This window comes from Colletotrichum costaricense (assembly GCF_030867565.1).
Source record: "Colletotrichum costaricense strain IMI 309622 chromosome Unknown Scaffold_1.1, whole genome shotgun sequence".
In the NCBI taxonomy this organism is placed as follows: Eukaryota; Fungi; Ascomycota; class Sordariomycetes; order Glomerellales; family Glomerellaceae; genus Colletotrichum; species Colletotrichum costaricense.
The window spans coordinates 1267276-1281951 of NW_026848230.1; the positions used below are offsets into that span (position 1 = coordinate 1267276).

General features: G+C 43.7%; 4 protein-coding genes across 4 annotated transcripts; 3 read left to right on the forward strand and 1 right to left on the reverse strand.

The window, feature by feature from the left end:
• Positions 1-5162: 5162 nt before the first annotated feature.
• CCOS01_00467 (FAD binding domain-containing protein) lies at positions 5163-6640 on the forward strand (the record flags this gene model as incomplete). Its single annotated transcript, XM_060448664.1, has 2 exons — positions 5163-5458; positions 5578-6640. The coding sequence occupies 2 exons, from the start codon at positions 5163-5165 to the stop codon at positions 6638-6640; spliced, it is 1359 nt and encodes a 452-aa protein (XP_060320102.1).
• Positions 6641-6853: 213 nt separating this feature from the next.
• CCOS01_00468 (uncharacterized protein) lies at positions 6854-7063 on the forward strand (the record flags this gene model as incomplete). Its single annotated transcript, XM_060448665.1, has 1 exon — positions 6854-7063. One exon carries the CDS (start codon positions 6854-6856, stop codon positions 7061-7063), a length of 210 nt encoding a protein of 69 aa, XP_060320103.1.
• A 688-nt stretch (positions 7064-7751) lies between these two features.
• On the forward strand, positions 7752-9632 carry CCOS01_00469 (SCP-like extracellular protein; the record flags this gene model as incomplete). The annotated part of the gene is made up of 4 exons (XM_060448666.1): positions 7752-8301; positions 8697-8843; positions 8926-9341; positions 9399-9632. The coding sequence occupies 4 exons, from the start codon at positions 7752-7754 to the stop codon at positions 9630-9632; spliced, it is 1347 nt and encodes a 448-aa protein (XP_060320104.1).
• A 276-nt stretch (positions 9633-9908) lies between these two features.
• On the reverse strand, positions 9909-14500 carry CCOS01_00470 (glycosyl hydrolase family 18; the record flags this gene model as incomplete). The annotated part of the gene is made up of 15 exons (XM_060448667.1): positions 9909-10247; positions 10319-10414; positions 10476-10720; positions 10783-10933; positions 10990-11489; positions 11558-11647; positions 11706-11895; positions 12002-12372; positions 12428-12498; positions 12549-13205; positions 13284-13386; positions 13444-13591; positions 13663-14115; positions 14174-14277; positions 14341-14500. The coding sequence occupies 15 exons, from the start codon at positions 14498-14500 to the stop codon at positions 9909-9911; spliced, it is 3678 nt and encodes a 1225-aa protein (XP_060320105.1).
• Positions 14501-14676: the final 176 nt, after the last annotated feature.

Here is a 14676-nt window from a genome sequence, read left to right on the forward strand (position 1 = left end):
TTTAATTAGCGCCCCGAGGCTTTTAAAAGTTTAAAAAACTAAAAAACTTAGATAGGTTAGAACTATTATAAAATAATAAAAATCCTAACTAATTATTATAACCTTTAAAAACGCTTATTATATAAAGGTTAAATTCGAAAATATAAAACCGGATTTATAATAGAGGTTATAATATAAAACCTCGCTTTAATACGTAATATAGTTATAATTAAAGAGGGATAGGAAAGTACTTTTAAACTAAATAAAACCCCTACCCTAAACCCTTAAACTTAAAAAACTATATAAAAAATTAAGACTTTAGTATACTTAGTAATTTTTTCTTTTTATATTAATAATCTAAGTTATTTTATAAAAATAATTATTAATTAATAAAATAGTATAGTTTATTAATACGATCCGAAGTAGGTTCTTAGGTATTTAAAGAGGATATTTATTAATAATATCTAAGTACTAAAAGCCTTTTATAATTAGATTAATATACCTCTTTATATTTAATAATTAATTAATATAAGCGCTTATATAATCCTTACGGTATAATAACTAAGTAAATAAGAATATAATTTATATATACTTAAGTAATTTTATAATACGGTTTAATATAACTAGCTTAACTTAACTTATAACCCGTATTAAATAACTTATAAATATTTTAAACTATTTAATAATAAGCTTTATATAGCTTAGATTTAATAAATTAGTTACGAGTTTTAATATAATAATAATTACTTTTTTAATATAATAAGACCTTCCCTAAGTAGGTCCTTTAAAAAAATAATATATAATCGGGATTTTAAAAATAGGCCCTATACTAACTTAAATAATTTTAATTACGTTATAATTAATACCCCTAAAGTACTAACTCTTTAAAAATCCGGTTCTTACTTACTTAGCTTTAGATTTACTAACTAAGATCTAAAAATCTATAACCCCTATAATTATAATTATTATACTTTAATTAATTTTACGTATTTTAAAAAAGTAAAGGGAATAATTAAAAACTTTAAGTAAGGGCTTACTATTTTTAAAAAGTCGCCCTTATCGTTTTAATTTTTAAAAATACTAAAAAATACTCGGGGATCCTTAATAAATAGCGACCTTAATTAAACTCTATAAGTAATTAAACTAATAAAAGTTATTAACTAGTATCTAAATACTATTATTAATAATTAACTTATATATCTAATTAATATCCCTAAAACTTACTAAGTTATATAGTTCTTATTAAATATATTACTATTTAAATTACTATTATACCTTAGCCCGGCTTTTAATAAAGCTAATCTAAATAACTAAAAAAGTAGTCCTTTAAATACTCTAATTAGGGATAAAAATAACCTTATTATAAAAACTCCGATTAAAATATTAAGAGTTTAGTTAAAGTAAGAAGTTATTAAATATATACTCTCTAAGTATAATCGGGCTATATAAAAAAATAATAAACGCTATCGTTAAGAGCTAGCTAAGTTTTATTAAAACCTCCTATAGCGTTATAATATATATAAAAATAAAACCGATATTAATAAGAATATAAGAAAATAATAAGTTAATTAGTATAACGACCGATTATAAAAGCTATATATATAACTCTAGCTTATACTTTTTAAATATTATTATTAATAAAAAAAGCTAAAAAAAACTAAGGTAATAAAAGTTAGGATTAAGGGATTATTAAAGAGGAATAGGATAAGAACTAAGTAAAGCTAATAAAAAAAATAAAAAGAGTAAAAAAAGTAGTTATAAAAAAAAAGGGTAAATAGAGGGCTTAATATAATTAACTATATATAGTAATTAAAACTAATTTAAAATAATTTCTTTTTATAAAAGATTAAAAAAAAAGAAATTAAGGAATAATTAAAATAAAGTAGGGCGATTAGTTTTAATAGTTCTTTTTTAAAAGCTAATTAAGTATAAGTATTTATAAAAGGGCTAATTAAAATAAAATATAAAAAAAAAAGCCCCGATTAAAAATAGTAAGTTTAATAGCGCGGATTTTTATTTTAATTATATATATACTTTTTAAAATCGAACTAGAGCCTTTTTAATAGTTTATTTTTAAATATAATAATATAAGACGATTAAGAAGTCTACTTTTTTAATTTAGCTAATATTATCCTCTTCTTTTTAGTTATAACTTCGTTAATTAAGGCCGTATTAACCTAATTAAAAGAGGTATTTTATATTATTTTTATAAGTATTAGTAGTTCTTTTAAAGTATTGTACTGCGAGAGTTCTTTATACCTTATACGTTTTTACTAATTTAAAATAAAATAACGTATAATTATATAAAAAAAGGTTTTTAAAATAAAAGTACTTTAGACTTTAAGTAGTCTAAACTATTTTACTTAATAATAAGCTAAGAAAAAGTCTTTAATCTAAGTTAATAAATTAATACTAAAGTTTATTTTATTTATAATAGTATTAAAGTCCTTTTTTACGATTATAAATAAACTAAAGTCGCTTAGTATATACTTTTATTTAAAAACCTAAATTATAGTATAAAAAAAATAATTTAAAAAATTAATAAGCTCTTTTTTTATATTCTCTAAGATTTCTTAAGTAATTATAAAAAAGATCTAGCGATTTATTAATTCGTACGATCTCTTTTTTTATAAATAAAAAATCGTTTTAAATATAGTTTACTAAATAAAAGAAGCGTATTTTTTAATAAAACGTACCTAATTTATTATTACGGTCTTTGGTTTTATTAGAATAATTAATTACTTAATTTAATCGTTTCTAATTAAGGGTTCGATCATAATCTTATTTTCTAATTATTTAGTTTATTATTAAGTAAACTCCTTAAGCTTTTATTAATATTTAGTTAAAGCCGCCTTATATACTTAATCTTAAATAGTATTTTATATTTTAACGTACTCCTTAATTAAAAAAATAAACTTAGTAAAAAATAATAAATTTAATAAAAAAGTATAATTATTTAGGTTTAATAAGTCCTAAACGTTTTTTAACTAAGCTTTAACTCGTAAAGCGAGGTACTACTTAAGCTAATCTTATTAATAATTAAGCTTTTATTTAAGAGTATTAATAATCTTTTTAAAAAATATTAGTTTATTTAAAATTAAGCTTAACGAACGTAATAGGGGTTAAATAATATTATAAAAAAGGATATAATAAACTATAATCTTTAAAAAATAACTTTTTAATAAAAGTATAAGGGTCTAAATTAGAACTAAGCTTATAATTATTATAAAGTTATTATAAGGGTATTAATATATATAAAAAAAACGGTTATTTATTAAAAATAAGAAATAGGTATAAAGCTCGTTTTAATATAAAGGGTATAAGCGAAGTAGGCCTTAGTAATTATATAACTGAGGTTACGTAACGTATAATAAGGCTATGGATGGTTAAAGCTATTACGATACCTATAATATTTCTTAGACCCCAAATCTCCTCATTAATGAGAAGTTATTTTTCACTGAGCTGTCTCGTTTGCGAAATGTTGAGTAACACCTCAAAATGTATGTAGTTTATATATTTATTACGCCCGGGTTCCGACATTTGCCCTAGGATAATTAATTAGGCTTAGCAAGCCGTGATTTGTGGCAGTTGAAATACAGTTTCTCTCGATGAGATGTTTATAGAGTTAATAATAGATACTGAGACGTTTTGAACACTTGTAGTTCTGTGAGCTTGATAGAGCACTGGCTATGCCGGTACTTCAGGGACTAGCCCGCGATGACAACTCCGGTACACTATGTAGTCTCCCGTCGTCAGAAGACTCAGAAGACTTGGGAGACTTCTGTTCCAGGCTACCATCCCCCTCATCAGTCTGATGAAGCTACCAGAATTAGACTTGCAATTGGGTAAGTGTGTACGTCTTACGAATAGCAAAGGCTGGGCACATATATGAGGCAGTAACAATTCGCACCCTTTAGAGCGATAGCCACCAGTTGTTCGCTCATGTTTGTCCAGGCTTGTTCAGCAATTGCATACACAAGTAGAAGGAAGTTGTCGAGAATAGCCATTTTCATTGACGCACATCGTCTTACTATTAACCTGAAGCATATGGTCGATAATGCTGCTGACTCTTTAATGGGTTTCAACCCACCCCCTATGGTGCATGTGGGTGGCCTTTTCGCGCCCAAGAAAGAGTCTGAGTTCGGTTCCCGAGCCTTCGAGAAAAGACCAGCTTCCTGTTATAATAGACTTCGTCATCTCGAATGTACGACATAGCCTATCGGATCCCAAAGCATCTTCTCTTGATCCCGGCAAATCGAGCCCGACACCAGCGGGATGGCACGGCAGCACGGTGCTTTTCTTCCTCCGTACAATGTGCTTACTATCGGGTCATCGGAGATCATAAGGTCCGAGATCTGTGGGTGCAACTTTCGCAAAAAGTTGCCGTTGTTGCTGCGAACTCCGCCAAGTTCAACGTTACTAAACCCATGATTCATGAGCTATACAGACCGAATCTGCAAATCGGAATTTGACCACTGCCTTTGATTACCTTTTTCTTGCGTGACGTAGCATTTGCCCTGTTTCGGACCTTGAACGGGCCTCTAGGTGGGATCTCCGGGGGTTCAGATGGGTTTTGCCCGGTGCATCGAAGGGTCCTGGCTTTGATAATCATGCATGGTAGCGTACCACTATCCATCAGCTCTGCTCTGAAGACATGTTTTCCTTGCAAGTAATCACTGCAGTGAAGTAAGTCTCCGAGGTGGACATTCGCCGACTCCGCGTCGACAGCCGGCGCATCGGCGGACTTATTACCACCGCAAGTGGGCAAATTGCTGACGAAATAGTCCAGCAGTTGAATTCACTCTGCGCGATTTTGCCCGGAATTCAACATGGGTGTTGGGCCTGCCAGTTAGTGCCTTCACTCCATCCACGCTGCGAACCAGTGAAGTCCTTGTCGACATGGGACGGGAACGGGCCAGAGTTTGACCCCAAGAGACCTAGCACCCGATCCCACGTCGACAACAAAATGGGACCTCATACAAGGTCCGTTACGATGGCCAGCCACCCGATGGACGCACCAGCGCCCGGTAACTTAAGCGGACAATCATAGAGGGCGGAGACCCGGCTTCGTCTCGGTGGAGACCGGCTGCTTGTGGTATATATCACCGGGCACGATCCCAAGGCCGTTTCCTAGGTCAATTTCGCAGTACCCAAGACTTCATTGCACTCACAATTCATTCATCATGTCAAGCGGGCCTTTCAGAGTCATCATCGTTGGTGGTGGACCTAGCGGTATCACTGCCGCGCATGCGCTTCACCACGCGGGAATTGACTTCGTCGTCCTCGAACGCAGGACAAACATCGTCGAGGATCTCGGCGCAAGTCTCGTCCTGGGTGCACCAAGCCTGCGTATCTTCCATCAATTTGGCATCCTTGATAACCTCATGGAAATTGGCGGCAAGCTGCACGAAAACAAAGGATTTACCGTCGACGGATACGCATTCAAGCATGCAGAGACACTGGCCATTTTCAAAGCGAAGTAAGTTTCTTCCTTTGGTTCCTTCGTCGTGTCTTCGCAAACCCCTTTCCCCACCCCACTTCACATGTCCGTGTAAGCCAAATCGCGTGCTCGCTAACAAATTCTTCTCCATCCTCTAGCCACGGCGCAGAACCCGTCGCATTTCACAGGGCTCACCTCATCGGGGCCCTCTACGATGGTCTACCGGAAGCTGCCAAATCAAAATACTTCACCGGCAAAAAGCTCGCCGGCATCGTCTCCACGGATACGGGAGTGACCGTCACGTGTGAAGACGGTTCTTCCTACGACGGCTCCATTGTCATTGGTGCTGATGGTGTACACTCAGCGACGCGCCGGCAAATGCGCAAACTCGCCGTTGCTGAAGATCCCTCCCGCGAGAAGACGTGGGACGCTGAGAAGCCCTTCAAGACACTGTACCAGTGTATGTGGGCCTCGTTCCCGCGCCCAACAGAGACGGGCCAGAGCTATGAGACGTCGGGGACCGACAACTCGGCCATGTACATTACTGGCAAGGATAGGGGCTGGATTTTCTTGTACGAGAAGCTCCCCGAGCCCACGACGGAACGCATCTCGTTCACCGACGAACAGCTGGATGCGTTTGCTGGGAGATTTGCAGACTGGCCCATCACAGACACCCTGAAAGTTAAGGATGTCTACAAGGAGCGCTTCAATGCCGGCGGTGCAGGCCTGGAGGAGGGCCTCTGCGAGCACTGGAGCTGGAACGGAAGAGTGGTCCTTGTAGGCGACGCAGCGCACAAGTTCACGCCTAACGCTGGCCTGGGCTTCAACAATGGCGTGCAGGACGTGGTGGCGCTCTGCAACAGGCTCCAGAAGTTCGTCTCTGGTTCTGCGAACGAAGCCAACAGCAAGACGCCCGACTTCTCGGCGCTGGAGGTCCAGTTCGAGGCGTACAGGCAGGAAAGGCGGGAACGCGTGGAGCAAGATCTCGAGCAGTCTGCGCGTGTGACTAGGATGCACGCGTGGGCTTCGACGTGGGACTGGATTATGTCGAGGTATGTCATGTCGTGGTCCTTTGTCCAGCAACTCTTCATCACCTTCATCGTGTCGCCGAACGCGCAGAAGTCTGGAGTATTGGACTTCATCTCGGCCACGGAACCATTTGAGGGCACTTACAAATGGCTGCATCCATTGAAAAGCATCAAGAATGGAGGTTCGGTGTAGGAAAGTAGCGAGAATTCCATTCAGTTTAGCATAGCGTGTGTTCAGATAGCATTTCAGTTGATTCCCCTCTTCATTACTTCTCTTGTCCTTGACTTATCGTACCGTGCTTTGTGTCCGGACTAGAAGTCGTTGCATCCGATGGCTAGAAGTAAGCAATTCGAGCTTCGAATCAATCCATCACAGATCTAGCCTATGTATTCGCTCATTTAGTTTATGCTTATGACGATCAAGTCAGTTTTGTGTCTGGTGTTTGTCACAATTACTAGTACTCTCGAACCTCCCGCGCCCCTAGTCCATCAAGGCTTGCTTAGATCATACAGCAGCACCTCAATCACACACCCAGCAGTAGCAGCACTATATCAGGCGTGTTTCCGGGAGGCAGTCGCTGTGAGATTTTACCTACAGGTCCTGACCACCCTTTAGACTGCAATTCTTCAAGGTTGTCTGCTCAGATGACCACTAGAGACGAATCAAACAAACCTTCAATTAAGCTCATCAAGAAACCCTGATCTTCAAACCAATCTCGCGATTTAAACAATCTTATCACTCCCTCTCATATGGACGAAGCGCGGGGAAAAGAGTTGAGAGTATGGGGTGGAGGACCGACTGGTTCGGTCTGAAATATGAGCACAGTAGGCTGAGCCACAGCCACAGGTGTCGCCCAAGCACGGATGAACATGCATGTGCTCGAAAGCTCTAGAGTTGCCAAGGGCCCCCAAGAACATCCATCATTGGCTTGCCCAGAGGTGGTTGTCAGCACCCTGTAGTCCAGGGTGGACTTGGAATACCCCCAAAGTTGGTCAGACTGCGTCATCCCACGCGCCGAGAGGCCTGGTGACTGGCTGGGAACTCAGGGCCATGGGCGCAAACCTGGTTTTGCAGCTTCCGCGTCCAATAAGCCAGCCATGTCATGATGGTCGGTCTCTTCGTGAGTACACCTCATGATGGTCCCTTATAATCATCATGAGATGCCAACCTCGGAGACTTGGAGGAGGTGAGAAGTATTTCACTCGATTCAAGCGTCACCACATCTTACATAGTTGATGCGCATACCTAAGTCGGAATTCACCAGCACGGATAACATCACACTGGGATTCACTCAATTAGAGCAATGTATCTCACAAAAGCACTCGCCCTCGCCCTCCTCCACACCCTGGTCTCCGCCCAGACAGTAGTGACAACAATCACTGAAGCACCCCCAAGTCCAACGGCAGAGCCACAGTGGACATCAGACAACACATTCACCTCGGCAGTCCTCAACAGCACCAATTTCTATCGCGGCGAGCACAATGCGTCCTCCGTAACGTGGAATGAAACGCTCGCCGACTTCGCCACCGACTACCTTGACGACATGTCGGGCGACAGCTGCGACTTTGAACACTCGGGCGGTCCATACGGCGAGAACCTGGCCAAGGGATACCCCAACACAACAGCGAGCGTTGAGGCGTGGGGCGAAGAGCGCGACGACTACAATTTCAAGAAGGGCGAATTTGACGAGGAAACGGGTCATTTTACACAGCTTGTATGGAAGGACACGACGGATGTCGGATGCGGCCGCAAGTTATGTGGCGACGGCCAGTGGTATCTTGTGTGCGAATACTGGCCGAGGGGCAACGTCGTGGGTCAATTCACAGAGGAGGTGCAAAGTCAAGAGTCGTTAGGTGTGCGAATGAGCTCCAGTATCACTCCATATCTCTTAGCTATGGCTGGGAGTGTGACTGCATGGATTTTGTCTTGAAGAGGCATTCACCGCCGGCGCTTATTTAGGTGAATGGGAGACCCTTTCCTGATGGCAATCTGACATTGAGAACAAGGGTTCCGGATCTACCCCTTCAATTGCATATCCCAGGCTTATTCGTGACAGCTAAACTCATTCATCCGAACCACTCCCGAACATTTTACACACATCTCGTACCCATCTCATAATACCCGTTACGGCGCCTCATTCACATCAACGCCTTTGAGATCGCACAAAGCCCATTCGAAGGAAGTTTGTTGTCGCCCATCGAGGCTCAACTCATCAAAATGTCAATCCAACAGACTTTCCCTTCCCCAGATCCGAGGTTCTACAAGTATCGCGGAGGAAGGGAGAATCGCGACAAGGATGGCCAAGCCATGGTCAGGGTGGAGGAGCTTTTCACCTCCATGTTCAGGTGCGAACAGTCAGGCATCACATACGCTGCGGGATCCTGGGGTTATACGGGTAAGTGCTCACGACTTTCCATGCCCACCCATCCTGACTCTTTCGATTATCGATGACGCTGGCGGCTGACTTGTTGGGACAGTCCTGCGCACTGCATACTCAGAAGAGTCCAACACTCTCTGGCCGATCGCGATGGACAAACTCAATCGATGGGTTACTCAGTACTTCATCCACGCTAACCGTCTCGTGATGAACAAGCCCGACGGTGAGGTCAACGAGGAACTTGCACGCCGGTTCATTCTCGAGGTCGTCGAGGACAAGGAATCTGAGAAGCTCAAGGTTCCTGACCTTTCCATCGCAAGCCAAGAGACCGTCCAGACACTCACGCAGGTATTTGAGGAGTGGCGTCGCGGTGCAATTGGTGACATCAGTTCCGGCCTAGGAGAAAGCCCAAGATTCTGCGACTTTCTCGTTATCGACGAGGCCTCCGTGCGATCTCTCGCTGCCCTTCCCGACGACCTGCCGTCGACAGAACTCGTGCCTCGCGCAGAGAGAAGGGTAAGTCGTATCTGTTCAACATTTTTGTCAATATCCGCTGGGCTGACAACCTATTAGGCCCGCAACCATATCTGGGCCGGTGTCCACGTTTGGCTCGTCGACTCGCTAGCAGTGCGACGGTTCAGCGGCACTGAAGATGAAGATAACTACGACGGCTGGATGAGGCTTAGCCCGCATGACCTAGCGGATGCATGGTTCGAAAAGGTTGAAAGATCCTCCAGCGAGAATTGGACCTTCGAACGCGTCGATATACCCGAAGGGTCTGGGGAGAAGTGGTACACTCAGCGGTAGCAGACCTAGTGAAGCTGAATGGCAACTCGACGAAAGTTTATTCCACCACGTCAATGAATAGCACGCCCAGGCGCCCTTTAAAGCTTTACAACGGGTATAGAAAATACATTTTTACATCATTCGAATGAAGAATTCCTAAGTTGTTAGAACCCGGTCCTGCGTATGTTTCCGCTGAATATGAGCCACCTTTCTTCCTGGATGATAGATTGAATGCGAGAGTAAATTCTGTCGTGTATGAAAGCAGCTCTGGAGCATGCAAGCTACTCTACTGCAGGTTCAAGGAAAGAATCCCGTGGTATCAATATCTGGAAGGCTGTTGAAGGCATTCACCAAGTTCTGGCGTATGGAATTGTCAACAGCGTTGCCAGTAACAGCAGGGTTGCGAGCCAACTCGGGGAGCCATTGGTTGCCGACTTCCTGAGTGACGTCCTTCATCTTCTCAAGTGTAGTTTTGAACCATTCGTCAAAATGGTTTACTGCGTTCGGGCTAGCACCGCCGTGAGTACTCGCGTAATGCTGCTCTGCAATCCGGAGCAGGTCACGGAAATCATTGACGACCTTTTTGAGCTTGTCGTGAAATCCTGGACGCAAGTGGTATCGGTAGACGGAAAGGACCTGCGTCAAACATGGTCATTAGTACCCACGGTCCATGCAGATGACCTTTGTTGATTTGATGGAAACCTCACCTTTTTGATCTGGTCCAGCGCGTCTTTCGGACAATTTCCATACACAAGATTCTCCATCTTCGTGGGGGAAACGAGGTCGTCTCTGAGTGTCCATAACTATAAATCGACCATCAGTCGTTATTCCGGCTAGAACGTGGGAATATGTGAACAGTCTCACCTTCTCCTTAAGCAAATTCGCGTCTTTGATCATCAAGGTCATCACCCCACGATTCGTCTTACTGCCCAGCGTATTCATCAACATGTTCTGGATCGTTTGACCTGCCGCGTTGGTCTGCTGTAGCGACACAGTGAAGAAGTCAAAAGGTACAGCATATCTAGATTCACCGACATCGGCAGCAAGTCGCCCAAAAAGCGCATCATCTCCCCAAATGGATGTCATCTTGCGTTCAAAGGGGTGATCGTCTGCAAAGCAAGCGAGGCCGAAGTCAGCTCGTGTAGTCGAAATGTACAGAAACACAACTTACTCTCGTATCCCTTGATCATCGGACCCGTGGGCCCATTGGGAAGGAGATCGATGACGATTGGATCAAAGTTGGCACAATTTGGGTCGTATGTCCAAGCATCGGCAAAATGTGTTCTCTCTGTGTTCACGTTCAAGTCGCCAGGGGAGGGATACTGTTCCGAATTTTAGTATGGCCAAAAACATCATGGGTCCCAGGACTTCAACATACGGATGGTGCGTTCCAAGGCAAACTCGCTTGGGCGCGTGTAAAAGGGTCGACAGCAATCCAAGGATAAGGCTTCTTTTCGCCTCTCTTCTGCAGAGCTGTCGTCTCGCCGTCCTTGCTCCAGTTGATGCAAGTATCGTCGTCCTCAGCGCAGCAATCATCTCTAGTGCAGGCACAGGTAATGGTGCAGGTACCATCGCCATCACCATCACCTCCTTTGATGGCAGCATTGATGCTTCCTAAGTTGCATACGACGTATCGGGGCCATTGGGTGCCCAATTGGAGATAGTAGTCGTACCCTTGAGCCTGCTGGTAGTCGTGAAGATTGGCGTAGGACAGACTATTGAACTCAGAGTACGAGAGCATTGTGTTGTTCCAGATGCTCTTTGTCGATTCTCGCGGTGTTCCCATGAAGAGCTCCGAAACCATCTTCTCCATGTACTGCTCTGTCGCGAAACTCTGGATATCGCCAATACCCCAAATCTGACGGCTAACAAGCGTGCCTGGAGAGCAGAGGTAGTGTTAGTAACATACATCGCGCTACGTGGACAGGTTTATATGCTCAACAGACCATTCGAATAGGAGACAGATTGCTCATCTCGAGCCTTGAGCGGGTTTCCGAAAAAGATGTTACTTGAACAGACAGGATTCGACATGAACACTGGTGGAAAGCAACGTGGATTAGCAGCTAATTTCCTGGTCGCTTCAAAATCACTCACACTTGATGTGACTCTCAAAGTATTCGTCCTCGCTGTTTTCATACCGAGTGGTTGAGGTCGTCCAACCAGGCTTACAACACCTTGCCCTAGCACCACCGCCTGAGCATCCCGTGTGCTCCATGGCAACCATGGTAAGGCCACCAGAGCATGACGGGTCGCAAAACTTCAAGCCTGTGTCTTCATCTGTCCACTGTTTCAATAATTAGCTCGGTGTGATTAGTCAAAGCTCCCGTCACTCGGAGAATGATACACCATCACCCAACGCTTGGCCTCCAAAGCCGGACTGGGTGACTTACATCTGTCATGCCTTGCCATTCACAGTCCTTCCACTTTTTGTCTTCTTCAGGTTGATCGCAGCAGTACTTGTTCTTCTTTGAATCTTCCATACCTCCCTTGTACCAGGCTCCCCAGCACATTGCATCACCACTACCGTCACCGGAGAACGCGATGACGTCGGAACCGCAGGTAGCCTTTTCGCAACTTGGCCAGGTGCTCGAAGCAATCTTTGCACTCCAGTCACATTGGGAATATAGCTTCATGTTGTCAGTTTCCACTGAGCAACAAGCTGCTTGATAACTCCTGATTGGCGAGAAGCCTCCACCCTGGGTGTGGCAGTACTCGTTGTTGCTGCCGATTTCCTTATAGCCGCTGGGGCAGGATTTACCACCTAAGAGACGAGCGTCAGATAACTTAACCGTCAACAGGGAAAGTAGCATACTTACTATCGCAGTCGCCATTGTTATGTTTATACCACCCGCAAGTTGGCTTGTTGCCGGGAGGACAGCATAACTTACTATCAAGCAATGTCAGTCCGAACGCTTCAATGCAAATTCAGCAACTCACTGCTCTCCACGGCCACCGCAGCCTGCCCCATTGACCATGTACTCGTTCTTCCCTGCACCTGGGCCACTTCGCATCATACGAGTCCAGTCTGAAGGGCAATTTTCATCGCAATTAGTCCATCGACATTGTTTGTGCTCCTCAACATCGGTGACATAACCGTCGTCTTCTTCCGTAGCCATCTCAGAAGTGAATAGTCTAGGAGCGACGCGAGACAGAGCCATCGAGTATTTTCCTGCTCTGGTGTCGTGTGAGATGGCCCAAACCATGACACCGCCGAGGCATAGACTGCGAGCGTAGTCCGCTTTGAGACGAAGAGTCTCCTCATCGTCGAAGGTGAGCCAGTTGTTGCCGCCCCAGGTGACAATCTTAACGGCAGCATCTTTGTTCAGTGTTGCCTTGGCCCCCTGCTCAGAAACGAGCTGGTCAATCTCTGAGTTTAGGGCGACGCCAACTTCGGCGCTGCAGGCTTGAGCGTACGTTCCCGACTCGTATGTACACCCGGGAGACATGCAGGAAGAACTGCTAGCGATGAAACCGCGTCCATAGAAGGCGAGGCCTAGCGTGACTTTGTCCTTGTCTACACCATTGCGCCAGAGGAGATCAAGACCCCCCTTGATCTCAGTCAGGTTCGTATGGCTGTTCAAGTATGGTCCAACACTGTTCCAGCCGACATTAGCCATTGTACTGCGCAATCATAGTCCGATGACAAATGACGCCTTTGGAGAAGACACTCACAACTCGTTCGGCTTATCCCATACACCATGGAAGTCATAGGTCATCATGTTGAAGAAGTCCACGTGCGGGGAGAGAGCCTTGAGATCAAAATGCTGGAGATACCCTGAGGAAGATGGTTAGACATCGTTGGCAAAGTGGAGAGGGCTCAAGGTCAGCTCACAATAAGAGGCCGGAAGTGTGATGCTAACTTCGTATTTCTTCAAAGCTGCTTTCAGACTTTTCATGAATTTCGGAAAGTTGGAAAAGTCCTCAGGTCGTCCGCTTCGATCGTCGGCCTCGGGATATTCCCAATCAAGATCAATGCCATCCTGCAAAGTAGCATCGAAGTTAATGAAATGCTCTGTTGTATGCGCCATATTGGCACAGTGTTTTCACTTACCAAGTCATAGGTTTCCAACATCTTGATCGTGGAATCGAAGAACTTCTTCTGGGCACTAGCAGACCTCGCAATATCCGAGAAAGTCGTCGCAGTTGGACCTGGGTCATTGAATGTCCAGCCGCCAACAGCAATCAGAACTTTGAGATTGGGGTCCTTGGCTTTGAGAGCAGAGACTCGCTTGTACATCTCGAGGTCTTCCTTCTTGGCAGGTACAATCTCAAAAGTTGTGGGATTGATGCTGGCAAAGGCAATGTTGATGTGAGAATAAACGCCACGAGGAATTTGCTCTGGGAAGAAGCGGTTGCAAGATCGCGAGGCAGACCATGTCTCATAGTATCCCACGACACGCTTGAACTTGCTGCTCTTATCAACGGTACAGCTAGGCCTGCTGACCTTCTTGTTACCACAGAACTCTTCAGTGGTTCCGCAGAAGCCGTGCTTGGAGCAGCAAACCTTTGATGAAGCACATGGTCAGTGGAGAGCTGCTTGGTATAAAAAGGACTGCACTCACGTTCAGCGGGCATGTTGTCTTGTTGACGTAGTCTTTGCCAAAGCCACCAGGGTCGCATTCTGCTTTGCGATCGCAATTGTTAGTGCAGACGGATTTGCTGCAGTCTGAGCCGTGTATCAGTACTCAGTAATCCGGCGAAGAAGGAGACACTCTGAATTTGAGCTTACAATCAGCTCCGAAACCACAGAAGCCGAATTTACTGCAACATCCAACCTTGCATGGTAGAGATGCGCTACACTCGGTACCATCCTGAGCGTTGGCACTTGCGAGCAGGCATGAAAAGAAGGTTAAGAGAATTAGAGTGAAGAAACTCCTCGAAGACACCATCATGCTAAACCTGCTCGATCGAGACGGTGAAGACCTGATTAGTTGAGTGAGGAACCTGGAAAGACAGAGCGCAAAAGTGAAGAGGTGCACTCTCAACAGGAAGCAAGCCAATGTAATACTTCAGCGGGCGAGGGCACCACACATCACACGATACTCGGCCCCTCGATTCATCATAT